The following is a 17,720-nucleotide window of genomic DNA, read 5'->3' as shown; positions in this document are numbered from 1 at the left end:
AGGAGAACTTAGATATTGCCCGTCATTAGATTGACGTCAAATGCACGCCTCCTCAATTTCGGTTCAGTCGCATTTTTAAGTACAGAGATGTATGTATGTATGATGCTCGACATTATGGCTTTCACTCTGACAGCCCGACAGCCACAATTTCAGGGTGAATGGATAGCTTACTTTCTCCGGGGTTGAGTATGGCTGCCCGTGTTGAGTGAAGATTCCAATCTGAGTAATGAGGAGGGTTTCGCATGCCTGGCTAATTTTCAGGCTGCGGCGTATATACTAAAGTTTTTAATTTGTGTGTACATACTCAACAGGAATGCAATCCATGCATCAAATTTTGCAGTTTTGCAAGTTTGCAATTTTTTTGCATATTTAAAAATCTCTACTACGTAAATCCAATCTAATCCACTGGTTGCATTTTCCACTTATTTATTGATACTTAACCCCGTAAAAGAAGTGTGATTGATCGATTAGCCAAGTTTATTGGACCCGGGCTGATGATAAGAGAGTCCACACTTGGGAGCAATTTTAGCCAGAGTCAGCTAGCATATGTAAGAGAGAAACTATGCTTTTTTCATATAGTATGACGCCTACGGGTTCTTAGCCTTTCCTCGGACTTTGACTCCGTGGCGTGGCTGACCCTGAAGTTGGGTTGAATAAGAGAATAGGAACTTGCAGTTTGGTATGTTACGTATGTTACGTAAATTATTTTTGCATTCGAATCGTTAACCGCACAATATTTTCAGATTTGCAACCATACTAATTTGTTTCCGGTTCACAATTTCATTCAGTTTGGTATGCAATTCAGTCTGCCAAAATTCGCAAATTCACAAAAAATTAACCGCACAATATTTCTATAATTTATTTCCGGTTCCCAATTTCATTTCCTTACGTATGCACATATCCAAATTTCCCTACCCAATTTCCCCTGGACTACACAATTTCCACGTTCTTTTTACATAACCACAGAAAATTGTCCTTACTGCGTTTCAGACTTCAAGAAAATAACCTCTACCAAACTCTACCTTACTTTTTACGTATCACATGCATTCAATTGTGCCTCCGACATTGGGCTCGTACGTGCAAGTACAACGTTTGCCCTTCTCCACCACCCCCAATGCCACGGGTTGGGCGAGTTTTGGTCGGGACGAAGGGTGGGGAAGGTGGCCGTTGACATTGGGATTGCGTCTCAAGGCGACGTTGACCTCCAATTCGGAGATACCAAGCCCGGCCCGTCCTTCAACACCCGAGTCTGATCCACTTCCCAACTTCCCCAACCTAAAAAACTGTGTCTCGTGCGATTCAAGGAGAGACTATAGTGCTTCTCTCGAGCTCATAAATGAGAGCTCCGTTTTGCTTGGGTCGGGTCGGGTATAGTAGTCGCATGATGAATCATGGTTACATATTTTACTTACATATATGCGACGCTAAGGAGGGGAGCTTGCGAGGTTGATAATAACAGATCTTGATGCCCTTTGGATATGTGGTAGGGTCCCATGAGTGTACTAAAACCCTGAAGTGGTTTGACTCCATGGCCACATTTGCGCCCGCCACACCCACTCAAAAATGCCCATAAAACGCTTTCACTCCAGTTTTCACTCACTCAAATCCACGTCAAAAATCCAATTTTACTCGGATTTTGAAATTTCTTTCATCATTACACTCCCAGATAGTTGCTTACTTCAATCCAATATCAAACCCAATTTTTTCGAAATTTTTAGTATTTTTAAAATTTGAAATTCTGAATGAGGATTGTTGTAGTAATCAACAACTCAAATTACGCCTGCGAAATAATCATCAGCAAAATTGAGTTTGATATGGAATTGAAGAAAGCAACTATCTGGGAGCGTAATGGTGAAAGAAATTTCAAAATCCGAGTAAAATTGGATTTTTGGCGTGGATTTGAGTGAGTGAAAACTGGAGTGAAAGCGTTTTATGGGCATTTTTGAGTGGGTGTGGCGGGCGCAAATGTGGCCATGGAGTCAAACCACTTCAGGGTTTTAGTACACTCATGAGACCCTATCACATATCCAAAGGGCATCGAGATCTGTTATTATCAACCTCGCAAGCTCCCCTTCTAAGTTGCATACTTTTCCTCGCCCAAGTTTTCTCGACTAGTCCATTATTACGCTCAACAAGTTAATACATACACTGACGCGATAAAAAGCAGTAACTTATGTATTAGTTCGGATATCAACGAAAATCCAGACCTATTTGATCCCACATATTTATGTATTCATCTTTTTCTAAAATTTTCCATGAGATTTCATAATTCACGCTAGGACATAACCTGTTTGATACCCCTGCTCGAAGATATATATGAGTATGCACATCTTTTTTTTTTACAAAATTTTCCATAAAATTTCATAATAATTCACACTACTCGTTCCAGAACATGACCTGTTTGACACCTCTGCTCGAATATATGTACATATAATGCACATGTTTTTTAAATTTCCACCAAATTTCATAATTCATATGTATATGTACATACAATATTATGTACACTACTCCTCCGTTCCAGGACACATTTCCCCTTTTTTGTCCAACTTGAACTGCCTTATTTTCCACTCAGTCCGTTCAGTGTAGGCGACTCTGTAAGATCTGCGTACCCGAAGAAAGACGGGAGAGGAAGGTCGGGACATGAAGCTAGCTTTCACCTTGTTGCACAAAATCAATCCAAGTCACACAATCAGCAATACCACGCCACGCTTCGTCCTTGTGTGGTGATCCTCCATCCGGAATGGACTCGCTCCTCCGAGAATTTGTGTGGCGTCGTCTACTCTTCATTTCATTTGCGTCATCCAGAAGTCGTGACTCAGAGATGATGCGAAGTTCAGTTCATGGAATTAGTCAAACGGTACCACTCGCAAAACTCATGGGGCGATGATGCATGATAAATATATTTTTTCGCGTCCGGAAAGTTTTAGGATAACCGGGCCGTCCTTGGCGTGTGGTTTGGTTGGTGACGTCCCATTTATAATAGAGACCAACATAAATCGGATCTGTGGAAGAGTTCATTATTATTTATTTGTTCGGAAATATGCATGCAACGTATGTACTGATTGAGACGGAAGGTTGGACAGTAATAAAAATGCGAGTGTGATAGAAAAGGTCACACATTTTTATGCAATCATCCTCGCAGACTTGTCAGTGTCTGTATGTACACGTATAGTTAGTTAGTACTGCATGGCTGTATATTTAGTAAATAGGTATTGCAGACACGAGTGAGAGGAGGGCAACCTTGCAATTTTTATGTATAAATATAGTTGTCGAGATGCATGAGATGCGACCAATGTGCAAATGTCAATATCAATGTCAGGGTCGAAATGGAAAATGAGACATAGTTTAAAGATACCCCCAATTATTTAAAAAATACGGAACTCACATTAATTAATTAATTACATAACTGTCTGGAAGCTTGAAAATAAAATTTCTGGCAAAAAAAATCCTTCCAAAAATGAGACGAGGGGGCCGTGCGAAAAAAAAACCTACGTAAAAATACTCTACAGGTTGGATCATCTCATCTCATATCATCACATAAATTATCGCAAGCTGATCAACAACCCCTCATCACAATGTCCTTGCACTTGCTATATGATGTTAGCAGATCTCTGCTGAACAAGTTTGCAAGTGTGCGAATAGTGTGCCAAAATGTTGTGGCATTATTTATGCATATATTAAATACATTATTAGGTATGTACTTTGGACAACTACAAAAGCCAGCTAGCATTTAGCAAGGCCGGTGCACCAAGCGCTCAATGCCAGCTCGTGTGTTCAATGTCAATACCAGATTGGATCCAGGGACCTTGATCTTGAATTCTTGACGACGGGTTTCCACGGCCACCGAGGACACCTCATTGCCACGCCAAAAAAGTGGAGTGCACTAAAACAACCGGCTTCTCCGGACGAAGGTCACTTACGGAGATGACCCTCACCTTATGCATGCCTGACTAAATAATAGCTCGATGATTCAGCTACTCCTCCTCGTGCTCTTCATAATCGTGATGGTGATTCAATAGATATGTGGACTAATTATAAATACGGAAAAGTGTGATGTGATATGCTATCATGGGATCAGTTCATATGTATAAATTTGCATAATACAATGTTGTAAAGTAATGATGATACGATTATCCGGAACATTATTTTCATGGTGGTGTCTGCTAAATAAATGGTGTTAATTCAGGTGATGGGAAAATCTAAAATCATGTTAATAAATATCACGAGATAAGTTAGCATTTGTTATAAATTGGAAAAGTTAAATTTATTAGAACATTTAGATTTGAAATGATTTACTCGGAATGAAACTCTTACTGCTTTTTTGCTTAAATAAGTTTGAATCGGATCGCGATAACGCCAAAGGCCGCTTCTTTTTCGGCATAGCCAGGGAACGACCTATAGATTTTGACACCTTCGTCAAGATCGGATACTCCAGGAAGACAGTTTTCAATCCCTTCGTTGGTGAGCATGTCCTTGAATGAGGGGTACTTCACGATAAGGGACACTTTTGCGGGGAGGCGTGTGTTATCATCGTCGGTGACGAACATGATAAAATCGTTAGGTTGCAGATTTTTGTATCGTTCAGTGCCACATCTTCCTTCCACGGTTTTAGCACCACTTTCGATAAGGTGAAAGTAATGCGGGTCTACATTGATTTCCATTTTCTGGAATAAAAATTTTATGAAGCGACTTAATTTAGTTTTGCATATTATGAAATGCTACTTTGTCAACTTACGACTAAATAAATTGAAGATTCTGGTAAAAGAAATGCGGAAATGTGTTGTTAAATTTTAATTTCAATGTTTATTGCTAGTCTGTCGGTATAACCAGTCCGGACGAAAGTTACAAACTGGAATTTCTTGGCAATGACTACGGCAGTCTCACATTAAACATTTACGGTCTAGACAAAGTTAATCATTAGATTAATAAACAAAGATAAGATATCTCTACTAACGAGTATGTAAAATTATTTTAAACATATCCGGTGTCACAACAAACAATGGTTTAATGTGTGTCGTGAAATCATAGTTGTTGCTTGACTCGTCCAATTTTGTACAACTAGCCGGTCAAAAAAATGAAGGAAATTATGGCTGTTAAAACTATAAAGATAAGTCAGCCTCATAATCTTAAAAACTTCATCTCTTATTTTCTTTTAGCAGACGCTGGAACCGTAATGTTGACATCATAATTATAGGCAATTATTATTATACATATCACAGCTATATCAGTTAATAATACTTTTGATATGTGATATGTTCAAAACAAGTCAATAACATGCTATTTATGTACATATATTCGTCAACTAGCTGTCATCCAAAGAAACTTGAGGTAATGGCATTACACTTAATTTAAGTATAAATTCTAAGAGGTACATTTGAAGCCTAATGTCTGCAGCATTATTGCTGACGAAGAATCCAGGAACGCCAGCTTTCTCGAGCATCACCTGCTGGTCACTGACTTTCTGGTCCAGCTGCATTGCAATTTTCATGTCGTTCTGCTTCACCTCCAATTTCTGACGAGCGACCAATTTCAGTTTTTCCTTTTCATAAGTTGGATTTTTTCCATCCTTGTCTTTTTGATGCTGTCGCTGAACTAAAATAAATGATGGCAACTTATCAACCTAGGCATTTACTATCTCCATTTATTTAATCTCACCTCGATGAGTTTCCAAAAGCTGAAGTCTCGTCTGGAACAAATGTTTTTCCGTCACATCTTGAATTTCTTTAAGACCTTTGACAATTTCGAATATTGTGTCGTGTAATAAACAATTTGCAATTCCGCTGAGCAAATCGAGGTTAATTCTTTGTTGATATTTCCTACGACAAGCATACAATTGAAAATCCAAATTTGATACATATGCTGTAAACCATTAAGAATTAAACTTTGTTCTTACGATGGCAAGTCTCGAGCAAGGGTCTGAAGCTTTTCAAGGATGAAATAAAGCCGGTTTTGGAGCTGCTGAGCTTTCTCCACGGCGCTCGAGGATGGAGCGAGGGCCGAGGTCGACATCTCTGCAAAATGGACCCGTACTTAATGATGACCTTAAAGATTATTTTTAGCTGTTAATGCGATAAGATCTTATATTTAGGATTAGGACATTGATAAGGTTAGTTTGTTGTTAAATTTTTGTTACCCAAACAAAACTCCTGAGCGACGATCTACAATGAAAGTGGTGTTTGGCGGGTTGTATTTATTTGCCCCATTGTACATAATCTCAATAATAAACCCATCGTAAGTAATTTTGTATCGATCCAATTATAACATGAATATGCAAAAAATAATTCGCAAACACTTTCTTTTTCAGCAAAGAGGACAAGATAAGGACAAAACTAAGCAGATTGGAACTTGATTAACTGGGGGTATGGTTCACCAGGTTTATGGATTAATTGTAAGTGCAGTATTCAATTCAAATTACTGAATCTCATATTTCACTCAATTTCAGTTAGACTTTCTAAATTCATGTATGAAAATATTGCCACTTCAACATGTAAGGAATGCAAATCTTATTGTTTAACTTATTTTCAGAGTCGGACAATTACGTTGTGATCTTGGATGGGCGTGGATGCCGTGGATCTCTGTCGAATGGTGGGCGTGACATAACAAAATGTATTTCACCTGCGAAATTCACAAGAAGCAATTTACCACCATTGAGGCGTTGAAAGATCATGTTGCAAAGGTTCATCTCGATGAAAAACCAATATCATCATCGTCGTCGCCGCCGAAAAAAGTAATAAAAGCGGTCCCATTATCGTTTTCCAAAATTATCAAAAGATCCACACAGCCACAGAAAGGATCAGGAAAACAGGCATTAAAAATTTGGTTACAGCAGAAGCAAAAGGGAACCATAATTGCTAAGGATCCTCCTCCCCCTCCTCCTGAAGAAACTGTGATACGAGATGAAGCTCAAGCTACTATTTGCACAATTGAAAAGGATTCACAAAATTCTATGCAATGCTACATTTGTGAAAAATACTGTTCAAACTCTGAAACTTTTGACAGCCACCTTCAAACACATTTCAATGGGAACTTATTACCAGAAGAGCCTAGTAATTTAATTGCCAAAATCAAGCCTGACCTGAATATTGTCAAGAAAGAGGAGACTCCAGACAAGAGTCAAGACAATGATGACAATAAAACACAATATTCTCATTCGTGCCACTTATGCTTCCGATGTTTTAAAACTTTTGACGCCCTTCATTCTCACATGCTATCGAAACACCTTGATGAAGAAATTTCGAGTGAAAGCGAAGAAAGCATTGAAGACGATGATCAAGATGATCCAGACTTTGTTCCTCCAGAGATTGAAGATATTGAAGATTTTGAGGAACCAGAGCCAGAAATGCATCCACCAACTGAAAGAATCCCCCAGAATAAAAATACTTCCACACTTCAAACAGTCCAACGCAAAAAAAGACGAAGCATAAGACCCATAAACCGAAATTCAAGCCAACATGCAAATTATATCCCGTACCTCCCTCCAGGAAAATTAATCTGCTATTTTTGCGGTCACATACCAGCTTTTCTATACACGTTTGAGCATCACATGTGGAAACATACATTGGAGCGACCGTATTCCTGCAAAATTTGTAGCAGAGCCTGCCGAGATCAAGAAACACTTGATAAACATGCTAAATCTCACAACAGCGTATCAGACAAAGGTCGTAACTATAAGTGTAAACTTTGCGGGAGTAGTTTTAAGGACCCTGGGACCTTGAATAAACATCTTTTAACACACTCTAGCCATCGGCCATTTGCATGCAGCAAGTGTTCCAATTCGTATAAGCGATTATCAGATCTCAAACGACATATGATGAGCATTCATCAGGCCACAAAGCAATACAAGTGTGACGTTTGTTCCCCAAACAGGGAATTTGCTAGAAGAGACTTTTTTAAGTTTCACATGAAAACGATGCATCCTGGGATAACGTATGAAGAACCAGCGTCTCAGTTTGACGGGATAGAGAAGACAGAAACTTATTTAATTACATGTTATTCTTGTAACATTAACTTTTCTGATTATGATAAGTTTCTCAAACATAAGAGGACCTTCCATTCAAATAACATGGTCAATACGACCCATCGTATTTCAGACAATCCGAAATCCATCAAAAAGAAAATCAGAATGATGTTATCCTCAAAGAGGCTGGAAATCCTGTGAGGAGGAAAAATCAGAAGATAACGACTCTCAACCTGACGACCAACTGGACAAATTAAAATGTAATTTCTGCGATGGTAGACGATTTGGCAGTGATGAAAGTCTCAAATCACATATGGAATTGTTCCACTAAAGCTGTACCCTGACTGAATATAAACTATTAATTAATTGCATAATACGGGCTCAATCAAGTAGGTGAAATATTAGTGTTAAAAAAATCATATCATTCAGGTTCATTCTTATTCATATTTTTTAATGTATTGTTAACCAATTGATTACTAATAATAATAATAAATAGTTTGAGTAATAAAGACTTTACCACCGTTTGGGTTTACCATATCCCGAAAAATTACTATCCAAAAAATTATTATCATAATCCACTACCTTAACACTAAATTTAACTTTTCTGGTGATACACTCAATAAAAAAACTTATTAATCCCAGCCCCGCAAAAAACAAGCATATGACGACAGGCACCCTTAATTTATGAAACGGGACGGACTCTCCACTCGAAAAATATGAAGATCTCATCTCTCTAGCAAACACAACTTTGGCAAATTCCGTACTAATGTTATTTACCCCTTTAAATCTTTGTATTTCAAGTAGTAAATTAATGTCCCGATTACTTTCTCCCCATCTCTGATACATTCCAGATTCGACGAGGCGAGCAATTCCACCGATGAAAATGGGGTCGAAGAAATTCCTCATGATAATCCAAGGCGTTAGGACGGTGTAAAAACTGTCCGCCTCGTTGTTCACAATAGGCAAATATTTCGGAAAGAGGCGAATCGCACTCGTTAACGGGATCAGATCCGCGTCGGCATCCAGTATCGCAAAATTATCAGGAATCATCATACTCTTACCGGTCGACGAATTTAAAAATTGCCCTTCTGACACGTTTCTCGCCACTTCGTACCGAGGCAGGTCCCGAAAGAATGCCGAAGTATTCTTAATTCTTTGGAGAACATTGTACAAACTGTAGTTCTTATCGAGGACATTAATTAATTGGGGAATCACGAGCTCGTGCAACGTCGAGACAATTCTTGACCCATTTGCCCCATTTTGACGATGACTGCTTGTCGTCATGATTGGAATGTCTGACCCCAAAACAAGACCTTGCAAATTCGTTGGAACAGTTGGAAGAATCAAGGACGTTAGACAAGAGTACATCGCCCCTTTGTACAAATTTCCTAGAAAATACGCACTTATCAACCAACTACCAAGGAGAACCAAGGGTGGTCCTCGGGTAGGAAGGTAGTCTGGGGGCTTATTGTTTTGGGAGTGAAAGTGGATTTTGTTCGATTGGTCCAGCAGCGTTGTCACCGTCCAGAATAGGATGGACATGGTTTGATTGTGAATTCTGTCCCTGGTAAAAAGAATCAGGAAAAGCAGTCCGTTTACAGCAATGGCACAGATGAAGATACTGAACCAGGTGAAAACGTCAAAGGGAAGAAGAAGGGCTGCATAATTTCCGGAGTTTGGGACAGAAAAAAGTTTGAAATTGAAACGGTTGTAAGTACAGCCATAATTCATCCAGGAAAATCGGAAGTTTGATTTTTGGATGAAATTTGCCTGCAAGAAAATGGGCCACAATTAATTATTAATTCTCAATGACACAATTAATATCAAATTTTAGTCACCTTTGACCTTAAATATTGGTCAGGGTGATATTAAGGAAATTACTGCATATTATGCTGTTGGCTCACCTCTATTGCTTGACTATTCATTATGTACATGTTATAAACTATTCCATACGGGCTAATTTTACCCAAAGTAAAATTGTAGTGCACCCGAAGCGTTGTTGTCACACAGAACGCCTCAGACATTCCCAACCCTGTCTCCGGCGAGCCACAAGTTATTCTTGGCATTTCTAAATTAATGTTATTGATTCTCACGGGAAGTCGATTTAAATTCTTGTGTAGCTTGTACCACAGTTTTTCTATTGCACTTTTTGACATTATCTTTTCAATTGGTACCATCATATTCTTTGAGGTTTTACAAGTCGCACATATAGCAAATATTCTCATCTCGTAGCAAGTCCCATTATCAAAATTGGCAAGGATTGCAAAACATTTTGCAGGGAAAGTGAGAAAAGGTAAAGAACTTGTTAGAAAAGGGGACAAATCAGGTTGAGATGAAATCAGATCTTGCAAAATAATATATTCTGGATTCGTTTTTAGGAAAATCAGTCCTTCTATTATTGTCTTTAAAATGGAATGTTTAAAATAATTTACTCGGCGAGGAATCCAAGAGACGTCGATTAAGGTGACGAAACAATTTTCGTACCTTGTATGAGCTTTTGTACGGACATTTTTGTACATTTTTTCTTTTAGTGGATCGTGCGAATCTTGTCCCGCAGTAAAGTATAGATTTACATTATCTAAAGTTGGCGTAATATTAAAACCAGATCTCAAACTCCCAATATTTTCCATTATCACGGGGTTGGAGTTGATAAGGATAAAACTCTCACGATTTAGGAACATATGGAACGTACAGCGTTCGAAAATTTTTAAGAATCGTATTGAATTTTCGGTAATTTTATCAGAGTAGCACCAGTCGGAGAAAATCAATAAGAGGAAGAACTTAATCCCCGTTAAAGATGGCAGTTTCATGATTTTTGCAAAATATGCCAAAAAACAAAACAAATATACACTTCACATTAATTTGAACGATTACATGACTAAATTGGTTGGTGAAAACGTATCAAAGTGCATAATCTACGCAGCTTGTTCTCTTTTCACCTAACTTTTCTCAATCATCCGACAAATTTCTCATTGTCATTTTCATTCAGTCATTATATTTGTCGTTATCGAATCCTGTAATAGTACACAGTTTACAATACTTACATGTAACCTTTACAACGTATAACTTAAAGTACAATGCAAAAATTACTTAGAAAAAAAAACCTCTCGATATTATGAACACTTCAATTATATTTTTTTCTTTTGTATGTACATACATAATTCAATTTTATTCTATGGTGAAAGTTGGTGGAGTGGTTTTTCATGCTAAACTTGATTTCACGATGAATGGAATTTACTAACATCAAAACTTCTCTCGCATTAGAATAATTCGAAACTGAATGAATAAGCACGTACACATGGAGAAATATATGCTCACCCACCTAAAATTCAAGCGTTCAATGCTGAATGGTCAGTGTAACGTTATTATTATGAGATATATTTTCATAATGATTGTATAATTTTTTATTACTATTTCACATCATCAGGAAATAACAGATTATTATTACCAACAACTTGTACAAGTCATCTAAATTAATAGCATTATGTATGTCAAGCACTTTTGGTGTCGTCGTACGTAAGTAGTTATCGATGTATATATTTTGTCAACCGTAAAATATATGTTTACTGATCCACCTGAGAAGGTTGGTATGAAAATACATTAACATGTATGTAAGTAATCGTAAATTTGGTGTAAAGTTATTTCCAGCAACTTTTTTGTGCGGTTATCTAATATTAATACATTGGACTTTATCATTTGTCCATCGGTAATTTCTTTCAGAAGCAGTTTGTTACTATTTTGTTGTTCTATGCACTAACACGACTAGAAGATTGATCTGCATATCGTTTCTATTTTCTCTAATTTCTACGTTCATCTAGTGGAAAACGGTAGTTCAAATAATCTATTTTGATATAACACAGCACCAAATTTAATTACTGAAGACTTGAGAATATTAATAATAACACTGAAGTTTCAAAAACTAAGTTACCTGTTTGTTAACTTACAAATGATAATAATTCTAGCAACGATCTATTTAGTAAATTAATAGTTTTTGGTAAAAAATAAAGCAAACATTTTTACAAATTGAGGAAGGAAATGTTGGAGTCCATATGCAGCGTTTTTTTAATTGGTCTTTTGAGTAAGAAAATGAAGGACAATAAGTGGTGATTTCGTGATGAGTACGATATTCAGTCTAGTTTACTTTCAACTTTTGTGCTTCCGTTCATACCAATTCCATTAGGTTTATCGGACTTTGCAGATCCATTGTTGTGGACGCCGTTTGTTGAGGGTGTAGGGCCTGTACTACCATAGGTTGATCCCTTATCAATTCTTGTCAAATTAATTAAATTGTTAAATCCAATGTATGCTTAGGAAAAAATAATCATTATTAATTTTATAATACATAAAAGTGAGGGATAGTTCACGATGAATTTAGCTTAGTTAAATTTGATTACCTGAAGCGCAAAGTATGGCAACAACCGAAATTCGAATAATTGATCCAGACAGCATTGTTTGACACAGATAAGTGCCCAATGGTATAAGAATTAGGGCAGCCCAAGAACAAAAATTGATCAACGAGTAGTATCGTCTGGGAAGTTCTATCTTTTGGTAATTTTTATAACTGGAATACTCTTCACTATCACGTTCATTTTTTGGCACAAATTCTCCGAGCTTGACGTAATTGTCCAAAACTTTATCCTGTGAATCGAGAAATATTACAACACGGTTTTCTAAGGGTAAATGCAATAATAAGATATTAAAATTAAATACCTTATCTTGAAACAGCTTCTGGAGCCATGCCGCAGCTTCTTTTTCATCGTCTGGAACTTCCGACATTGGGATTCGTCGTATTAGCAATTCAGTTCTTACTTCTTCGCCTCTCACCAAACTGAAAACTGATGGCTCGTTTTTGCACCCCCTAAAATAGTAGTAATTATATTTGATGAGTCATTAAAAACTGGAGAGTGGAATATAACTTTAATACTTACTTTTCGACGACAACGACGACGTCATAAATTGCAGGCACTTTTCCCTTCAAATATGGAATGCTCGCCTGTATAAAAACAATTCCCATTGATGACGGTTTTATTTGAAAAGTACAAATCCGTATATAACCTACCACAAATCCTTTCGTTCTTGGAAGAAGGTGATGTTTCAATAGTGGAAGTCCCTTCTCGCGAGCAACTTCCATGCTTGCTTCGTACTTTTCTTGTGTGAATCGTGTTCCTTCAGGGAACAAAGTTAACTGGAATTATAAACACAAAAAGCTTAAGTAATTTAAGAAATACTTGCATGAATATCTTCAAATATCTTTCTTCTTACCCAAATAGGATCAGGATATGCTGCGAGACGAGTAAGTTGGGCACCCATGTTACGCCTGTCCTTTTCCCAGTCTCTATCTACATATGAACATTGGATCGTGTACGGTAAGTGCATTATCAATGTATAATTATTTGATGCGTACCCAGAAACACAATTTCTTGAAACTTCCAAGACCATCCCAAAACTGGTGCGTACTGAAGAATTCGCTTGGCATAGACGCGAGCATTCTTTTAAAATGATCAAATATAGATGATTATTATAAACATAAACATAATTCGACATTACTAATGCATAACTTGAATATGTATGTAACTTACACCCAATACGCCTACTCGATCACAAATTACCCACCCCATCAACCAGTCAACTTCACACCCATGATTCAACAGCAGAAGGGCGTGTTCTTTGCCAAAATAATCTTTGACATGTGCAGGATCGGTGTATATAAAAGAACGAGATCCAGACCACCATTCCACCACAAATACGACTTCTATAAAATTGCGAGTGTAAAAAACAAAATTAATTTAATTTCAAACCTTACGGACAACTTTCAAATTAGAAAACTTACGACTGTTGAGCATGTAAGTAACGTAGAAATTGATTTTTCTGTATAAAGTCGGATTCACAGGTCTGATAGTCACGTACATGACGGCTTGAATGCAGTTAATGATAATTCCTGTAGTTAAGAACGTGATTGCCATACACAACTGGCAAAACACGAGCCCTTTAAAAGTGGCCCATGCTTTTGAGAACCTTTCCATTTTAGTTGCACCAAATTTCCGAAGCCTTCATGCACCGTATTGCAATTATTGCTGATAAAAGTTCGATGATATTTTATGGAGCTGTCTACAGTCTTGGTTTTCTTCTTCTTCTTCCTTGGGTCGTCTGAAATTAAAGAGTTCAACATTTAGAATGACTAATCATCCCAGAAAACTTCTTATCATGACGTCTCGCATGAAACGTGACAAAAAAGACCGATACGCGATGGATAGAGTAAACTCCAAATTCCACTTACAAGAGTGTCAAAGTACTTGATCCTAAACTTTGATTTTGATGTGATCACTTCATGAGACAACCAAAAGTAGAGCACCTGTAAATAAAGAGACAAGATTAAACTTAAGTGCAACTTAAACACGGTAATATTTGGTTGTTACACGTAATGCCCAGGTACAGACAAACAACTAACTATAGAAATACAGTATTAACAATAAGGCACCTACAAGTTACGGGAAAACTTTATACATAAATAAATATTTAGCTAACTGTGTATAGCGTTGGGTGCATCACATATCCGCAGTGTAACGAGGATTAAACAGGATGATGATGACCAACTGACCTCTCTGATACTGGAATTTAATAAGACCTTGATATTTGAATGCAACCAAATCGTGCATGTATGGAATATGGATTGCGATGACATGTAAATGAATCAAGCTGGATATTTATTATTCCTCCTTCAGAATAATTTACAATACATGCACTCCTACAACATCCGATATGTGTACAATTATGGAAATGAAATGACACATTATACTGACTGAATATTGAATTATTGATGAGGACAATTTCGTCATATTCTAGCTATTTTGCTATTTTTATAGGAGCTGACAAAAATAGTTTTTACCCTTTATGAATTACTTATTTTCGGGGTTTTCATCATATGATTCGCGATGGTAACAGATAACTATGTAGCTATGCTATTACACGTTTTATTAAAACTTTCATTTATCCGGGTTCATAATGTCATCTGTGAAACGTGTCTAGGTCATGATTTTTTGGTGACAAGTGTGTGCAAGTTGAGAAACGGCAAGGTTAAAGATAAGTATAACTTATTGCCGAAATTATTTCTGTGCAATTTGAGTTTAATCTTATATGCAAAAATGCGATATCATTCATTGGTCAAGGACAGCATGTACTATTTGCATGGGAAAAGAAAGATATACATAATTTAGTATTGCAAATAAATTGCATCAATGTAATGTGCACTGCTTCTTACAATTTATGCTGATTTCTAATGTCATTGCACTAGATTACTGATTCAAATGCTCGCAAAATCGCAAATAACAAGTCTAAGGAATTCTATATTTAACACTAAATTTCAGATTCCGAAATTTTACCGTTTTATTCTCACGGTACTGGCAACGACTGCAATTGGAATATATTCCTCAAATTGTAAACCCCTGTAAATTACAGGTTGTAATCAGCTTGGACATACTAAATAACGAAACGACTTTTAACTGGCTTTAACCACATGGTTAAACAATTTGTCTCAATGTACAAATTGTACATATTTAATTAATTGTACAGTACAATGAATTAAAATTATTCTAAATAGTATAATCATACCCGCAGTTCGAATAATTAATCCATACCTATTAAAATTTTACTGTTTTAAAATAGCTTTTCCCCAGACCAATAATCAATTTCTAGATTACAATTACCCAACTGACCTTATAGTTTCCGTATGCTACATCACAATTCCTTCAATCCAATTATTTGAGCACTATCAAATCCAGTATTCCATTCCAATCCAGTAAAAATCAATAAAAACCAATTATTGCCTTCTGTTCTTAAAAAAAACTAAATTATCCTACTTTTCTTATCACAAAAAAACTTCAAACAACCACTCTCACTACTTTCGAACAATGTAAAAATACCTAATTATAACAACGTCAACAATGCAATTCGACCACTTTTAGCAATATTTTGGCAATAATAATACAGCAACACAAACATGCTGCTCGATTTAGCGAGGTGAAGTGCGAGACCTTGACTTGTGTGCAGTATTATGATTCCGATGAAATTCAAACCTGGCTCAAATTCCAGATTCGCTTTCACTTTACTTTCACTCACCACTTTGAAAAAATTGATACGTTTTATGAACAAATTGAAAATTCAAAAGTTTTCGAAAATATTGTCTAAATTAAATATGTACTTACTTTCAGTTTCAGTATGCAAAAATTATTCTTCCTTCCATGTGATTCTGCATATGTATGCGTAAAGCTGCTCGTTTTCGCGTGTAATACGCAATTCGCAAAAATTCACTTATTTTGGTTTACTCCGTCCAGTCCAAAGAACGGAATGATGATACATCGTAGATACAGATGATGCCATGCTTAATTTGCAAGGGTACAATAATATCAACACAGGGCATGATGTTGCATTTAGGCATACGTATTATAGTTATGTAACTTATGAGTCATGTGCGACATTGAATTATTAACGAGTTGGATTGGACTAAGGAATAGGACATGGAAAGGCGTGGGTTTTAGTATCATCACGAAATTTCTGTGTCTGAGATGCAATCATACGTGTACGTGTACAAGTTAATTGTGTTAAATCATGCACTTTTGTACTTATACTTTAAAGTTTGATTTGTAGTGTTGTTTGCATTGTATTGCATTTGTATTGAGGTTGCATGACCAGGCAGGAGGAAATCCCGTGCTGAATCCCATAGAATTTTTAATGCTTTAAACTTCTTCAAAATAAGCAATTCACCTTAATTGTCGATTAGTGCCGAGGGAATGAATTTGTCATCAAATGTACATATGTACAGAACCTTATTGAAAAGCACAAAGTGACACGAACCTCAGAATCTGAGGCTCAGATGCAAAGTTGCATGGAAGTAACAAAAATGATTTTTGCCCATGGCAAATTTAATACGCTGTCCAGTTATGTAGTTTAGCTATTTATATACATAGATAACAGCAACGCCTCACAAAATACCGGTTATTTTTATTATCGATTTAACAACCCCCAAAAAACTAACTTGGCTAAAATCTCTTAAATTGAGATTGTCTCAATTTGATTATTTTCATGCTGCCTGTGCGATTTAGCAAAATTCCCATTTTCATGCAAAACGCAATTATTATTGTAGGAAGGAAAACGAACAAATTGAAATAATGCTGATATTCGTGAGGCTAACTGGAAGATTAAGAAATACAAATTAATACAAAATTGAACAATGCTATTATAAACTAGAACATAAATGCTTCCCATTTCACAGGTACATCCAATTACTATCTGAATGGGAAATAAACTATGTTATTAATTATTTAATGCTGAAATTAAAGTGTACATATAATTAAGTATACTAATTTGTAAGTGCATAACGGAATGACACCCTCTTTTTTACCTAAAATCCCCACAATTGTACTTTATTTATTTACTGACGAAATTCCACAAGGCTATTCATCATTTACATACTCTTCAATTAAATACTTTTCTGCAGCAGAACCCAAAACTAACCTTTTATTAGCCATGCACTGTCTCAATTAAAAGCCAGCATTCTCCTAGGTACTTACCAGTTAGAGCCAGATCAGCACTCACAAAAAAGTGATCCCAACCAATACTGCAGTGCATCATCGTAATAGTAAATTCATGACATTCCATAGCAAGAATTACTACAAAGTAAAGTTGTAATTGTTCAAAAAAATGGGGAGATTGAGATTTTAGCCAATGGTGAAGGAAGGCGTGTCTCACTTTAGCCTCACTCATATTG

The 17,720-nt window shown here is 36.6% G+C and overlaps 4 protein-coding genes across 10 annotated transcripts; 1 reads left to right on the top strand and 3 right to left on the bottom strand.

Annotated features, from left to right (window-relative positions):
• Positions 1–4,238: 4,238 nt before the first annotated feature.
• Positions 4,239–6,208, bottom strand: LOC110853920 (gonadal protein gdl). Of its 2 annotated transcripts, none has more exons than XM_022102282.2 (5): positions 6,134–6,208; positions 5,894–6,041; positions 5,656–5,816; positions 4,736–5,592; positions 4,239–4,664 (listed from the first exon to the last, which is right to left on the bottom strand). In XM_022102282.2, exons 2-4 carry the CDS (start codon positions 6,007–6,009, stop codon positions 5,303–5,305), a joined length of 567 nt encoding a protein of 188 aa, XP_021957974.1. In that variant the 5' UTR covers positions 6,010–6,041; positions 6,134–6,208; the 3' UTR covers positions 4,239–4,664; positions 4,736–5,302. The 2 variants fall into 2 exon arrangements, with proteins under 2 accessions (XP_021957974.1, XP_021957975.1); XM_022102283.2 differs by having other exon boundaries at positions 5,894–6,059; positions 6,134–6,183.
• LOC110854138 lies at positions 4,326–4,661 on the bottom strand. Its single transcript, XM_022102538.1, has one exon. The coding sequence runs from the start codon at positions 4,659–4,661 to the stop codon at positions 4,326–4,328; it is 336 nt and encodes a 111-aa protein (XP_021958230.1).
• LOC110853939 (zinc finger protein Xfin) lies at positions 6,152–8,504 on the top strand. The gene is made up of 3 exons (XM_022102312.2): positions 6,152–6,231; positions 6,305–6,388; positions 6,526–8,504. The coding sequence occupies exon 3, from the start codon at positions 6,605–6,607 to the stop codon at positions 8,156–8,158; it is 1,554 nt and encodes a 517-aa protein (XP_021958004.1). The 5' UTR covers positions 6,152–6,231; positions 6,305–6,388; positions 6,526–6,604; the 3' UTR covers positions 8,159–8,504.
• A 2,829-nt stretch (positions 8,505–11,333) lies between these two features.
• Positions 11,334–16,293, bottom strand: LOC110854219 (1-acyl-sn-glycerol-3-phosphate acyltransferase gamma). 6 transcript variants are annotated; one of them, XM_022102626.2, is made up of 11 exons: positions 16,159–16,293; positions 14,235–14,309; positions 13,788–14,104; positions 13,537–13,709; positions 13,362–13,446; positions 13,220–13,296; positions 13,017–13,142; positions 12,886–12,950; positions 12,668–12,815; positions 12,352–12,595; positions 11,334–12,263 (listed from the first exon to the last, which is right to left on the bottom strand). In XM_022102626.2, the coding sequence occupies exons 3-11, from the start codon at positions 13,978–13,980 to the stop codon at positions 12,085–12,087; spliced, it is 1,290 nt and encodes a 429-aa protein (XP_021958318.1). In that variant the 5' UTR covers positions 13,981–14,104; positions 14,235–14,309; positions 16,159–16,293; the 3' UTR covers positions 11,334–12,084. The 6 variants fall into 6 exon arrangements, with proteins under 6 accessions (XP_021958318.1, XP_021958321.1, XP_021958317.1 ...); XM_022102629.2 differs by lacking the exon at positions 16,159–16,293 and adding an exon at positions 15,670–16,006 and having other exon boundaries at positions 11,334–12,226; XM_022102625.2 differs by lacking the exon at positions 16,159–16,293 and adding an exon at positions 15,670–16,002.
• Between the last annotated feature and the right edge of the window lie 1,427 nt (positions 16,294–17,720).

This window comes from Folsomia candida, unplaced genomic scaffold (genome assembly GCF_002217175.1).
Source record: "Folsomia candida strain VU population unplaced genomic scaffold, ASM221717v1 Fcan01_Sc009, whole genome shotgun sequence".
Lineage (NCBI taxonomy): Eukaryota > Metazoa > Arthropoda > Collembola > Entomobryomorpha > Isotomidae > Folsomia > Folsomia candida.
Note: the sequence above shows the minus strand (reverse complement) of the source record. Positions and strands in the feature narration are given on the sequence as shown.

Coding starts and splice junctions, on each gene's coding strand:
- LOC110853920 (XM_022102282.2), bottom strand. CDS start 6,009: ATGTCGACCTCGGCCCTCGCTCCATCCTCGAGCGCCGTGGAGAAAGCT. Junction 5,817..5,893: donor CTTGCTCGAGACTTGCCATC/GTAAGAACAAAG, acceptor TGCTTGTCGTAG/GAAATATCAACAAAGAATTA. Junction 5,593..5,655: donor GCTTTTGGAAACTCATCGAG/GTGAGATTAAAT, acceptor CATTTATTTTAG/TTCAGCGACAGCATCAAAAA.
- LOC110854219 (XM_022102626.2), bottom strand. CDS start 13,980: ATGGAAAGGTTCTCAAAAGCATGGGCCACTTTTAAAGGGCTCGTGTTT. Junction 13,710..13,787: donor TACTTACATGCTCAACAGTC/GTAAGTTTTCTA, acceptor GCAATTTTATAG/AAGTCGTATTTGTGGTGGAA. Junction 12,816..12,885: donor GTCGTCGTTGTCGTCGAAAA/GTAAGTATTAAA, acceptor CTACTATTTTAG/GGGGTGCAAAAACGAGCCAT.
- LOC110854138 (XM_022102538.1), bottom strand. CDS start 4,661: ATGGAAATCAATGTAGACCCGCATTACTTTCACCTTATCGAAAGTGGT.
- LOC110853939 (XM_022102312.2), top strand. CDS start 6,605: ATGTATTTCACCTGCGAAATTCACAAGAAGCAATTTACCACCATTGAG.